At 43.4% G+C, this 14,950-nt stretch overlaps 1 protein-coding gene across 1 annotated transcript in view; it reads left to right on the top strand.

Moving 5' to 3' along the window:
* Positions 1-14,950, top strand: part of PLS1 (plastin 1) — a 103,621-nt gene that overhangs the window by 28,699 nt on the left and 59,972 nt on the right. The window contains exon 2 of the mRNA XM_040429947.1: positions 985-1,148. Coding sequence (XP_040285881.1) covers positions 985-1,148 — 164 coding nt within the window. The remainder of the gene's footprint in view (positions 1-984; positions 1,149-14,950) is intronic.

The raw sequence follows: 14,950 nt of genomic DNA, 5'->3' as shown, positions 1-14,950 counted from the left end.
GGAAATACAGCTGCAGTATAGGATGGAGACAAATTGTGTGTATAGGAACTAAAGAAACAAAACTTGTACATTTCTTCATCTTAGGGCTTGTTCACACGATCACACAAACTTGAATGGGTCTGAGATTTGTGTTCCGCAAAAAGATAGAGCAAGTTCTATCTTTTTGCGGTGCAGAGGCACGGAACAGAACCCCAGGAAGCACTCCGTAGTGCTTCCGTAGTGTTCCGTACCGAGCTTCCGTTCCGCATCTCCGGATTTGTGGACCAATTGAAGTGAATGGGTCCGCATCTGTGATGCGGAATGCACACAGAACGGAGCCGTGTATTGCAGATCAGCAAATGCAGTCCGCAATAAGGCAACTGGCAGCACACGTTCGTGTGAATGAGCTTTTAGAGTAGTGAGTGAATCAATTCTAATCAATCAGTTAATCGCATCACCAGGACTTTTTCACCTGTTAGAGGCTGTCCCCGCGGGAAATGAATCACCCACCTGCAACTAGATTGACAGGCCAGACATTTAACCTGACCGTGACAATTTCCTGCTTGTTTCACTGCTCCAATTAGCAGATCAATGACAGAGGATCAGCTTTGGATTTGGATCTGCAACTGCACAGGCACTGCTACCACCGGCACCTGCGCAGTCACAGCTCCGAAGCCGAAGCTGATCCTCTGTCATTGATCAGCCAATCGGAGCAACAGTGCAGACAGAAAATTGTCAGAGACGGGCTACAGACTGAGCCCTCAGACAGCCAATCTGATGGATCTGACTGTGAATGTCGATCTGCAGGCTGCTATGTACTGTGATACTTAGAAGATGCAGAAGTGATTAAAATTACCAGTTGATTTTTAGCCCAAAAATACATGTATTTCAGTAAAAAAAAAAAAATCCCCAAAGGCGTCCATAGCCTTTCACTGCTTAGCTGTGTTGAGTTTTTTAGTTTTAATGTCACTGCTACTATTACAACACTGTATTTCCTTACTGCAGATGCTGACAACAGTGGATATGTCAATGATTACGAACTCCAAGATTTGTTCAAGGAAGCCAACCTTCCACTTCCTGGCTACCGGGTGCGAGAGATTATTGAGAAAATATTTGCAGCCGCTGACAGCAATAAAGATGGGAAGATAGATTTTGAGGAGTTTGTCTTGGTGAGTAATCTGCGTGTAGTAAGTTAAAGAGAGAAGAAAATAAATTGATCATACATGTGGTTGTGATGGTTACTGTTTTTCTAGTCTACACAACATATACTTTAGTCCAGAACTGCAAGGGTGTCAAACTCATTTTCACCGAGGGCCACATCAGCATTATGGTTGCCTTGAAAGGGCCATTTGTAATTGTAAGAGTGTATAAATGTAACTATTCCTTAAAGAGTAACTACACCTTTGTGTTAAATTTTTAAAAGATGTCCTTAATGCTCTAATAAAAGTTTTTTAAAGGGAACCTGTCACCGGGATTTTGTGTATAGAGCTGAGGACATGGGTTGCTAGATGGCCCCTAGCACATCCACAATACCCAGTCCCCATAGCTCTGTGTGCTTTTATTGTGTAAAAAAAAACGATTTGATAGATATGCAAATTAACCTGAGATGAGTCCTGTCCCTGACTCATCTCACGTACAGGACTCATCTCAGGGTAATTTGCATATGTATCAAATCACTTTTTTTACACAATAAAAGCACACAGAGCTATGGGGACTGGGTATTGCAGATGTGCTAGCAGCCATCTAGCAACCCATGTCCTCAGCTCTATACACAAAAGCACGGTGACAGGTTCCCTTTAAATATATTTTATTCATTAATTTTGTAATTTTATTAGACTTTTCCCTAGCTAAAGTGCACCATTCCCTGTGCGCTTAAAACTCAGTTCTCTGTACACCGCTGACTGTGAAGCTTATGAATGGGGACGCATAAGCAGTGAGTATGGGCAGGAGCACAGTGAGTATGGGCAGGAGCGCATATTGCTGCTCCTGGCCATGCCCTCCGGAGGATTACTAACTCCTGGCATAGCACATGAGTACCCTGTAACCATGAACTATGCCAGGATTAGCTGAGTGGAGCAGCTCCTACTTCTGACTATTCCGCTAAACTAAGAGCTGACATGCAGGAATATTAGCTTAGTGGAGTAGGCAGAAGTAGGAGCCGCTCCACTCAGCTAATCCTGGCATAATACATGGTTACAAGGTACTCATGTGCTATGCCCAGGAGTTAGTAAACCTCCGTTGTGCATGGGCAGGAGCAGCAATATGTGCTCCTGCCTGTACTCCCTGCTGCAGAGGCCCCATGCCCCATTAAATTTCATGTCCGTACTCCTCACACCGCTGCTCAGCGGTGTACAGAGAACTGAGTTTTAAGCACACAGCGAATGGTGCGCTTTAGTAGGGAAAAGTCTAATAAAAATACAAAATGAATTAATAAAGAATATTAGAAAAACATTTATTAAGGCATTAGGGACATCTTATGAAATTTTACACTTTTTAACATACCGTAATACTGAATAACCCGAGGCACCATATCACACAACAAGCTTATCCATTGATCACGTTCTGAAAATAACTAGCACAAAATGCAAGCACAACCATTCAAACATATTCAAGTGTATGGGTAAGGGTACTTTCACACTAGCGGTTTAGCTTTCCGTTTCTGAGATCCGTCATGGGCTCTCAAAAGCGGTCCAAAACGGGTCATTTTTCTTAATGCATTCTGAATGGGAAAGGATCCGCTCAGAATGCATCAGTTTGCCGCCGTTCAGTCACCATTCCGCTCTGGAAGCGGAGCCAAATGGATCTGTCCTGGCACACAATGTAAGTCAATGGGGACCGATCCGATTTCTCTGACACAATAGAAAACGGATCCGTCTCCAATTGACTTTCAATAGTGTTCAAGATGGATCCGTCATGGCTATAGAAAACATAATACAACCAGATCCGTTCATGACGGATGCATGCGGCTGTATTATTGTAGCGGAAGCGTTTTTGCAGATCCATGATGGATCCACAAAAAGCCCTACTGTGAAAGTAGCCTAAAAGGTAATTCAACCAGATTTTGTGAGTTAAAATACATTTTATTATATTTTTATGGCCAGTATGTCGATGTGTGGTTTTAAGATATTATGCTGTAACAATCCGTAAAACGCTGCGGAAATTGTCATTAGTGATATGTGAGCTGAGCTTAGCCTTGTTTAGATTCATTTTTAAAACCACCTGCTTGTACAGATAGCTGCTCCCAAACATGGACAGAACATGGCCACATGAAGTTAGAGCTGTGGCATCAAAGCTGGGGGGCAGAAGACAGTAAACGTCCTTCATGTTGGTCTTTACTTTTACTAGGAGACTCTAAGGCCCCTTTCACACGAGCGAGTATTCCGCGCGGATGCGATGCGGGAGGTGAACGCATTGCACCCGCACTGAATACCGACCCATTCATTTCTATGGGGCTGTGCACACGAGCGGTGATTTTCACGCATCACTTTAGCGTTGCGTGAAAATCGCAGCATGCTCCTCTTTGTGCGTTTTTCACGTAACGCAGCCCCATAGAAATGAATGGGGTTGCGTGAAAATCGCAAGCATCCGCAAGCAAGTGCGGATGCGGTGCGATTTTCACGCACGGTTGCTAGGAGACGATCGGGATGGAGACCCTAACCTTATTATTTCCCTTATAACATGGTTATAAGGGAAAATAATAGCATTCTGAATACAGAATGCATAGTAAAACAGGGCTGGAGGGGTTAAAAAAAATAAAAAATCATTTAACTCACCTTAATCCACTTGCTCGCGATGGCCGTCATCTCCGTCTGACTCTTTTACTGTAAAGGACCTGTGGAGAGCATTAACTATAGTTTAAGGACCTGGGATGACGTCACTCCGGTCATCACATGGTACGTCACATGATCTTTTACCATGGTGATTCACCATGGTAAAAGATCATGTGACGTACCATGTGATGACCGGAGTGACGTCATCCCAGGTCCTTAAACTATAGTTAATGCTCTCCACAGGTCCTTTACAGTAAAAGAGTCAGACGGAGATGACGGGCATCGCGAGCAAGTGGATTAAGGTGAGTTAAATGATTTTTTATTTTTTTTAACCCCTCCAGCCCTGTTTTACTTAGCATTCTGTATTCAGAATGCTATTATTTTCCCTTATAACCATGTTATAAGGGAAAATAATACTATTTACAGAACACCGATCCCAAGCCCGAACTTCTGTGAAGAAGTTCGGTTTTGGGTACCAAACACGCGCGATTTTTCTCACGCGAGTGCAAAACGCATTACAATGTTTTGCACTCGCGCGGAAAAATCGCGGGTGTTCCCGCAACGCACCCGCACATTTTTCCGCAACGCCCGTGTGAAAGAGGCCTAAAGGTCACTGCCTATTGTCTCTTACGTCACAAATTTGCATAAGGCCTCATGCACACAACGGTCCACAAAACACGGATTCGCAAAATACAGAGGCGGTCTGTGGGCCCTCTACATTTTTTTGCAGACTGATTGACTTCAGTGGGTCAGCGGTCTGCATTTTGAAGACAAGTATAGGACATGTTCTATCCTTTGCAGAAAAGACATATGGATGCGGAAAGCACAACATCATCTGTGTGTTTTTCATATACGTATGTCCATTCCGCAAGTGGTAGAACATGTCCGATATTTTTCAGCAAAATGCAGACCACTGACCACTGAAGTTAATGGGTCCACAAAAAATGCAGAAGACACAAGAACCACTTCCATATTTTGTGGATCCGCGGTTTGTGGACAGCAAATACTTCCAGTCCTGTGCATGAGGCATTAGCCAGTCACCCCAGCCTCAGACCTGAAATCACTCACTGGGCGCCTCCTGAGAAACCCCTAGCTACAGTACTACACCGCAACAAAATACCAGTTTCTACCGTGCTCTCCCTACAAGATGCATTCGCCTCCCCTGACCCAGCGCCTCTCTCAGGTTCTGCATCCTCCATGCAATCAGGTTCTACACTAGCAGCCTTCAGTGTCTCTATTACATGCCAGCAAACTACTAAAGGTGCAAACAACTCGCATATCTGAACTGGTCCTCCTTCTCAGGAACGCTGTGGCACCCCACCAGTGTCTGCATGTTCAAAGCAGTGACCTTTCAACCAGTGCAACAGCCTTCACAGTACCCCATATAGCATTTCAACAGCAGTGCGACACAGTCGTCATGAATGCAGCACCTCTGTGTGCAGCACGCCAGACCTGCAGGGTATAGCGAAGCGAGGTCACGGTTATAGGCAATCGAGGGTTGCTCACTGTATTGGAGAACCCTGGGCAGGCATGCGGCAGTGAAGGAGAGGTAGACACAGTTCCTCTGGGGCACACTCTGTTTATAGGGACCAGGCCTGATGGTGGATGAGGTGCCCTGGATGTTACAGGTATTTTTAGTGCCTGGGGCAAGGTCCCTGTTGGATTCGTGACGCCAGTGCCTGTAACGGTGGCACACCGATTTATAGGAGGAATAACTGAGTACTCAGTGGATAAACCAAACGTTGCTTTACTTGGTGAACACAGTCCAACTTTGTACATACAGTTACAGTTGATAGTGATGATAACGCAGTCCCTTGAACAATACTTCACAAGCAGGTAGACTTTAAATAGTGGCAGGTATTAATCATGCAAGATACTTGGAGGGCACAACGGTTGATGCTTTACAGTACAATGCTGCTCTATTCCCTTCAGCTATTCTAGCTGGCTGGATCCCAAGGCCCGGATGCCTAAATGCTGGCTTTAATCCTTGGTATATAAATCCTTCCTCCAGTATTGGCGCTGGCTTTACTTTATAGAACCTCTGCCCATCAGGGTACTTATCTGACCTGGTATTGTCCTTACTCGGCTTGAGGGTAACTGCAGGTTTCTCCCAGGAGGTGCTGTCCTGCAACTGGGGTGTCTCTACTGAGCTAATCCTAGCCTCAGGAGCTTCAGGTGGACGAAGTAACTCCTCTAGTCCCCTGGAATGAACTACCACTCCCCTGTCTGGGCCTTCCTATATATATCTAGGGCTCTCTAGCTCCCTTTAACATCTGGGAGGCTAAACTACACCCTGACAGGCCTGACACCCAGCTAACACAGGGAAATGCATACACATAACATTAAATGTAATAGAGACACATTAACCCCTTTTGTGCAGTGCCCACCTTCACCTAGTGGGACACTACATGTGGACCATTAAAGGCACGGAACATTGTAACGTAAATAGTGCATCATAATATAATGCAACCGTAACAGCGAACGGCAGAAATCGTAAATGATCAGCGGGCCGGGCACCTTCTACCCATTCAGTGATCTTAAATACTTAAAGACAGAACCTTTACAACCGGCATATAGAGCACATTCTCTGCGAGTGACGTGAGTAAAAGATGTGCATTGACATTTCTATGCCCTGATACTTGTCTTGAGTTCTCTGAGGGCATTTGGGACAGCTGTAACACAAATGCCCATAATACAGAATGTGGTTTCATGTGCATATACTGTATTTATTGCTTATATCAGATATCAGATAAAAGCAAATGTTATCAAGTTCATAAACTCCTGGAAGATGATTTTTATATCTTTAATCTCTTTATGGGCCGACACAATGGGTTAATATTAGTGTTTGCAGTGCTATCTTTTGTCTACTGTTTGACACCCTTGTACATTTGGGGGGTACTATCTCTCCTTGGGAGAGCACCTTAATCCGCATGAGACTTATAGGCCAATCATGCTCCTCTGGAATTCTGGGAAGAAAGGGATGCAAATGAGCTCTTAAGCTCTGCCTCTAATGCCACCAGATGTAAGGCAGCTATCCTATAAGTCAATGTTTGACCCTTTAAATAGGCCTTGAGAGTATTCTTAAATGTCCCCTGTGTGTTTTGTACATTTGTCTTTGTAGAATGAATTTACAGGAGACTTTTTAAGGTTTTGTTTTTGGTTCAATGCAATTATAAAAATTGTGGCATGCAAAACAAATGTGCAAATGTGAAAAGATAGTGAAGTTATGATGATTAATAGGTTTGTTATCATGTTGGACACTGGATATGCAGGATTACTCCACTCACAGTAGTAAAGAGTTGTTCTCAGGGACATAGATATGGGCCGATGACAGCCTTGCACCTTGGGTGTTGGATGCCATGGGGGCACAACCAGCCACTCTGCCTCAAACGGGATGGAGTAACCACTGCATAAGATTAGTTTTCAATTCTATTAAATTCAGAATAACACACACCTTAGTAATACCAATGTGAATAGTGGATTCAGTCTTGTTTTTGGCAAATAATATCCAGAAGGGACAGTAGGCAAATATGACAATGAATATAAGCACTATATATAGATATGCCTATCCCTTGTCCTGACTTGACAGTTCAGTGTCAATGAAAGTCAAAGTCAATGAAAGGAATCTTATAAGCATGATAGTATGCTACCCGATTCACCAAACCAGATGGCATTAGAAAAAAAAAGAGAACTAATGGCAGATAGTAATTTTTTTATTTGTGATACATTGTCCACAGATAATGCATTTCAGAGTTAAAACTCCTTCATCCAGATTGGTGAAGGTTCCTTTCTTCATTGTAGCCACGGACACCAAGAGCTCTTCTCTAATGTATGCAGCATTCTGAGCAGGTCCAACACAGAACCTATTTGGGGAAACTTGGCAAGCAAATTGCCACCTGTGCCGTAGTGTATAGGTGGTCTGTTATGGTGCCGAGTGTTGAAATCCGCTGCAATGACACGGGTACTGCGCTCCCAGTAGACCAGTGCCATACTTTGCAAAAGTATTCACCCCCTTTACTTTTTTCGTATTTTGGGGCCTCGCAACCTGGAATTAACATGTGAATAGTGATTGTTTAAGGACGTGCATCATTTAATTTACAGAACATGCCCACAACTTTGAAGATTTTTTTATTTTTATTGTGAAGCAAACAACAAATAGGACAAAATAACAGAAAAAGTCAATGTGCATAACTATTCACCCCCCTAAATTCAATACTTTGTAGAGCCACCTTTTGCGGCAATCACAGCTCCAAGTTGCTTTGGATAAGTCTCTATGAGCTTGCCACATCTTACCACTGGGATTTTTGCCCATTCCTCCTTGCAAAACTGTTCCAGCTCCTTCAAGTCGGATGGTTTGTGCTTGTGAACAGCAATCTTTAAGTCTGACCACAGATTTTCTATTGAATTGAGATCTGGGCTTTGACTAGGCCATTCCAACACATTTATATGTTTCCTCTTAAATCACTCAAGTGTTGCTTTAGCAGTGTGTTTGGGGTCATTGTCCTGCTGGAAGGTGAACCTCTGTCCTAGCTTCAAATCACGCACAGAGTGGTACAGGTTTTGCTCAAGAATATCCCTGTATTTAGCACCATCCATCTTTCCCTCAACTCTGACCAGTTTCACAGTCCCATCCCCCCAGCATGATGCTGCCACCACCATGTTTCACTGTGGGGATGGTGTTCTTTGGGTGATGTGATGTGTTGGGTTTGCGCCAGACATAGCGTTTTTCTTTGATGGCCGAAAAGTTCAATTTTAGTCTCATCAGACCAGAGCACCTTCCTCCATACATTTTGGGAGTCTCCCACATGCCTTTTCACAAACTCACAACGTGCCTTTTTGTTTTTTGCTGAAAGTAATGGCTTTCTTCTGGCAACTCTGCCATAAAGCCCAACTCCATGGAGCGTACGGCTTGTTGTCATCCTATGTACAGATACTTCAGTCTCTGCTGTGGAACTCTGCAGCTCCTCCAGGGTTACCTTAGGTCTCTGTGCTGCCTCTCTGATTAACGGCCTCCTTGCCCGGTCCGTGAGTTTTGGTGGGCGGCCGTCTCTTGGCAGGTTTTGCAGTTGTGCCATGTTCTTTCCATTTGGTTATGATAGATTTGATGGTGCTCCTAGGGATCATCAAAGATTTAGATTTTTTTTTAAAACCTAACCCTGACTTGTACTTCTCAACAACATTGTCCCTTACTTGTTTGGAGAGTTCCTTGGTCTTCATGGCAGTGTTTGGTTAGTGAAGCCTCTTGCTTAGGTGTTGCAGCCTCTGGGGCCTTTAAAAAAAAGTGTGTATATGTAATGACAGATCATGTGACACTTAGATTATGTGACTAATTATGTGACTTCTGAAGGTAATTGGTTGTACCAGAGCTTTTTATGGGCTTCCTAACAAAGGGGGTGAATACATATGCACATGCCAATTCTCTATTTTCTATTTCTAAACAATAGTTTTATTTATACAGTACAGACCAAAAGTTTGGACACACCTTCTCATTCAAAGAGTTTTCTTTATTTTCATGACTATGAAGGCATAAAAACTATGAATTAACACATGTGGAATTATATACATAACAAACAAGTGTGAAACAACTGAAAATATGTCATATTCTAGGTTCTTGAAAGTAGCCACCTTTTGCTTTGATTACAGCTTTGCACACTCTTGGCATTCTCTTGATGAGCTTCAAGAGGTAGTCCCCTGAAATGGTCTTCCAACAGTCTTGAAGGAGTTCCCAGAGATGCTTATCACTTGTTGGCCCTTTTGCCTTCACTCTGCGGTCCAGCTCACCCCAAACCATCTCGATTGGGTTCAGGTCCGGTGACTATGCAGGCCAGGTCATCTGGCGCCAGCACCCCATCACTCTCCTTCATGGTCAAATAGCCCTTACTTTCAAAGTTTTCTCAATTTTTCGGCTGACTGACTGACCTTCACTTCTTAAAGTAATGATGGCCACTCGTTTTCTTTACTTAGCTGCTTTTTTCTTGCCATAATACAAATTCTAACAGTCTATTCAGTAGGACTATCAGCTGTGTATCCACCTGACTTCTCCTCAACACAACTGATGGTCCCAACCCCATTTATAAGGCAAGAAATCCCACTTATTAAACCTGACAGGGCACACCTGTGAAGTGAAAACCATTTCAGGGGACTACCTCTTGAAGCTCATCAAGAGAATGCCAAGAGTGTGCAAAGCAGTAATCAAAGCAAAAGGTGGCTACTTTGAAGAACCTAGAATATGACATATTTTCAGTTGTTTCACACTTGTTTGTTATGTATATAATTCCACATGTGTTAATTCATAGTTTTGATGCCTTCAGTGTGAATCTACAATTTTCATAGTCATGAAAATAAAGAAAACTCTTTGAATGAGAAGGTGTGTCCAAACTTTTGGTCTGTACTGTATATTTATCTCATTTCACTTCACCAACTTAGACTATTGTGTTCTGATCCATCACATAAAATTCAGATTAATAAAACATTGAATTTAAGGCTGTAATGTAACAAAATCCGAAAAAAGTCAAGGGGGTGAATACTTTTGCAAGGCACTGTAGATTTGTATTCTTTACCAAATTCTGTATCGGATACATATCTCACATGCACCTCTTCGCATTTTAAAATTCTGACTTGGTTCCAAGATAGTAGCTTTCAAAATGACTGCTGTGTTGGACACCACCCCTCTCAGTTTTGCCCCCTTCCCCTTAGCAACATGCTACACACAGGATGACATTCCCAACCACTATTTTCTATTTATTCAGGTGTCTCTATACTTTTGGACCACCCTGTACTATCTAGGGAAGCTCTCTTTTTTGTCCTTAAACAGGTTTTCCAGTATTAGGGTCTTTTAACCCCTTAAGGACCCATGACGTACATGTACGTCATAACTGGACGTGACTTAAGGACCAGTGACGTACTGTACATGTACGTCACGAGGTCCGCGGGGCTCTGGGGAACAATCGGGGGGAATCGCAGCACCATGTCTGCTCTCACCGGCAGGAAGCCATGCCAGGTAAGGGCAGCATGGTGCTGAACCGCCCCCCTGCAGCCCCGATTGCTGCTATTGGCTGTATTCTTCACTCATAAGTATCGCAGCTCTGGCGGAGCTGCAGGGGGGGGGGGGGGGGTCATGTGGAGGTGACTGGTGCTGAACAGGTCAGCACCTGTTTTCTCCTAGGTCAGGCAGGGGACACCAGTGTTTGGGTTCCCTGCCAGCGCTGCTATTGACTGGAACTGCAGCGCCATACGCTAGACCCCTGGGTTGGACCCCAGTAGATGCAGCAGAGATAATGAAGTTTTGGGGACTCATGCTGCATATGGGCGTAATAAAAAAAACTAATGTTAGGCAATATTGGAGTTCTGACATTTTCTACCAGACTTCAATTTACAGTCTGACCATGATCCGGAAGTGATTTGAGTCAATTAGGAAATTCCTACACTACAATGACAATTCACAGTGCCCACCCCAAAATGACCCAACATTTGACCGTCTGTTCAAGGTAGACCTGTCATTGACCACTTCAGCACCAAGTTTGCTGAGGTGTACAACCCAGAGAAAAATGTATGTGTAGATAAGTCCCTATTACTGTTCAAAGGAAGATTAGATTCCGCCAGTACCTGCCTAGCAAACGGGCAAGGTATGGCATAAAAATATACAAACTCTGTGACAGTAGCTCTGGGAACACCCACAAGTTCCGCGTTTATGAAGGGAAGGATTCCAGGATAGAACCTCCAGAATGCCCCCCCTTCTAGGAGTTAGTGGGAAGATTGTGTGGGACTTACTGCACCCACTGCTGGATAAGGGTTACCACCTCTATGTGGATAACTATTATACCAGCATACCCCTATTCAGGTCCCTAACTGCCAGAGGTACTGTGGCTTGCGGCACAGTGCGCAAAAATCTGAGAGGCCTCCCTAGATCCCTGGTAGGGCAATCACTGAGAATGGGTGAAAGTAGGGCTCTCCTCCATGATAACATGCTGGTGGTTAAGTACAAGGACAAGAGGGACGTCCTTGTACTGACCACCATCCACACTAATGCCAGCTCCCCTGCCGCTGTACAAGGTACCACTGTCCCCAAACCAGGTTTGTATCTGGATTACAGCAGGTACATGGGAGGGGTGGATCTTGCAGATCAACTTATGAAGCCCTACAGTGCCACACGAAAAACTAAAGAGTGATACAAAAAGCTGGCCGTACACATTGTACAGTTGGCAATGTGCAATGCGTACATCCTATTTCAATCTTCAGGCCACAGAGGAACTTCCTTCAGTCCAAGAAGTCGTAATCAAGGCCCTAATTTTTCAAACCCAGGCCGGGGAGGTTCCCAGTACTTCAGAAAGTCATGGTGCCCGTGTTGTACCAGGGCATCATTTTCCAGGTCAAGTCCCCCAGAAATCAAGGAAGGGAAGGACCCAAAAAAGATGCAGGGTGTGTTCCAAAAGGGGGATAAGGAAAGACACAATTTACCACTGCAAAACCTGCCCTGAAAAACCTGGCCTGTGCATGCAGGAGTGTTTCAGAATATACCACTTATCCATGGAGTCCTAATTTAATTTCATCCTTTATGCTCCCTGTAATATTTCCACTTTATATCTCTGATTTAGTCCACCTCCCTTGCATATCCACTTTCCAACAACCACTCCATATTCTTTTCTGTGAGACAACTGTTAGGTCCAAAGTGCCCTTTCCACCCCTTAAAATGTTTGTACGGGGGTGCTTTTTCCAAATGGGGTCACTTCTTGGGGTTTTTCATTTCTGGGGACCTCAGGAAATGTATTTAATGTGACATGGCACCTAAAATACATGTCTGTTTATTCAGGCCTGCAAAAAACTGTTTTTGCACTTTGCTTCTAGAGACCTGATGTGTGCCAATACAGCAGGCTACAAGCACATGTGGGGTGTTTTCAAAAAGGGGAGAAAATGGGGAACATATACTGGAGTGCATTTTCTCCTTTAACCCCTTGTAAAAGTGAAAAATTGGGGTCTGCTAGTAATTGTTCATTTTTACAAATGTGTGCTTTGAAATCCTTTCTCTAATATTTCTGACTTCTGTGAGACACCTGTTTGCTCAAAAGTACTCTTTCCACCACTTAAAATGTTCGTACATGGGTGCTCTTTCCGAAATGGGGTCACTTCTTGGGGTTTATCATTTCTGGGGACCTCAGGATCTTAATTAATGTGACATGGCACCTAAAATACATGTCTGTTTATTCAGGCCTGCAAAAAGCTGTTTTTGCACTTTGCCTCAAGAGACCTGCTGTGCGCCAATAGAGCAGGCTACAAGCACATATGGGGTGTTTTCAAAAAAGGGAGAAAATGGGGAACATATACTGGGGTGCATTTTCTCCTTTAACCCCTTGTGAAAGTGAAAGATTGGGGTCTGCTAAAATTTTTCATTTTTACAAATGTGTGCTTTGTAATAGTGATGGACGAACATCTACCAGGACGGTTCGCGAACGCAATCAAATGTTCGCAAACCGCATGTTCGCGGCGGGTCCCATTCATTTTAATGGCAGGCGAACCTGAAAAACCTTCAGCTCATATTTGCAGCCAAGAAATAATTACTAGAAGTGCACAAATAGTCCCACAACATGGACAGTGACATACCAGATGTATTATTCGAATTTGCGATCTCCATTCATTATTTTTTTAAATGTCAAATATCGGTAATATAATTTTCGCGTACGTGCATGCGCACACCAGTTATAATAATTTTTTCCAATACCGTTTGTCACTGTGTTTAGCAGAGGGAACGCAGCAAAACAACAAACAAATGCTGCAGTACCCAAATGCACTATATAGAAAGTATATTATTGGTATATAACACCCTGCTTCTATTAGTTTTTTGGGGGGCGACTGGTCTATCACACCAGTTATAATTATTTTTTCTAATTGCGTTTGTCACTCTGGGTAGCTGCAGTATCGCTGCAGAACCGCTCACCACTGCTGCACAATGCAAATCCACTATAGTATGCTTTCTATGTTAGAAAGTATATTATAAGTGTATTAAACCCCTCTGTACTGCACACCTATCAATAGTACACCTATACCAGTCCTTAACCCCTTAGTGACCACTCACATAAAAAAAAAAAATTGCATTCCAAAAGCTATAACCTTTTTGTTTTTTTCATCAATGTACTTGTATGAGGTCTTATTTTTTGCAGGACAAGTTATAGTTTTTAATGCACCATTTTAAGTACATGTAATGACTGATTAAAGCAAGCTGTTTAGCTAAAACCCCCTTTGTTTACATCAGTAAAAAGGTGTGTTAGTGGTCACTAAGGGGTTAAAAGGATTTTTGTGGCTCTATTTGATAGCCTTTTTGTCCCTAACAGTCTGTCCCTGCTCCACACAGCAACCTCTCCCTACACTGGCAAAAGACTGAATGTAAAATGGCACCCAGATCAGGTTTATTTATAGGGTAGGGGGTATGTCCATGTGCTGAAACTTTTCAATTGGATGTCCTGTACCACCTGATGGATGTGTCATGGGTCAAAGTTCTTCACAATGTAAAAGAATATGGCGGGTGCGAATATCGCCATATGTTCGCATGTTTGGCGCCGCCGGGCGAACCGCAAGGCCATCACTACTTTGAAATCCTTTCTCTAGTATTTCTGCCTTTTGTGAGACACCTGTTTGCTAAAAAGTACCCTTTCTACCACTTAAAATGTTCTTACGGGGGTGCTCTTTCCGAAATGGGGTTACTTCTTGGGGTTTTAAATTTCTGGGGACCTCAGGAATTTATTTAATGTGCGCCCATACAGCAGGCTACAAGAACATATGGGGTGTTTCCTGAATGGGGAGAAAATGGGGAACATAACCTGGGGTGCATTTTCTCCTTTAACCCCTTGCGGGAAAAAAATTGGGGTCTGCTATTAAAAAAGTTTTTTTCCACAAATATGTGCTTTGAAATGCTTTCCCAAGTATTTCTGTCTTCTATGAGACACCTATTTGCTGAAAAGTACCCTTTCTATCACTTAAAATGTTCGTACGGGGGTGCTCTTTCCGAAATGGGGTCATTTTTGGGTTTTTTTCATTTCTGGGGACCTAAGGAATTTATTTAATGCGACATGGCACCTAAAATCCATGTCTGCCAATTCATGTCAGCAAAATCCATATTTAGTTGTTTGACTCAAGAGCCCTGCCATGCGCCCATACATTATTTTTTGAGCACATATGGGGTGTTGCCGTATTCGGGGGGAAATGGAGAA

This window comes from Bufo bufo, chromosome 4, assembly GCF_905171765.1.
Source record: "Bufo bufo chromosome 4, aBufBuf1.1, whole genome shotgun sequence".
In the NCBI taxonomy this organism is placed as follows: domain Eukaryota; kingdom Metazoa; phylum Chordata; class Amphibia; order Anura; family Bufonidae; genus Bufo; species Bufo bufo.
Note: the sequence above shows the minus strand (reverse complement) of the source record. Positions and strands in the feature narration are given on the sequence as shown.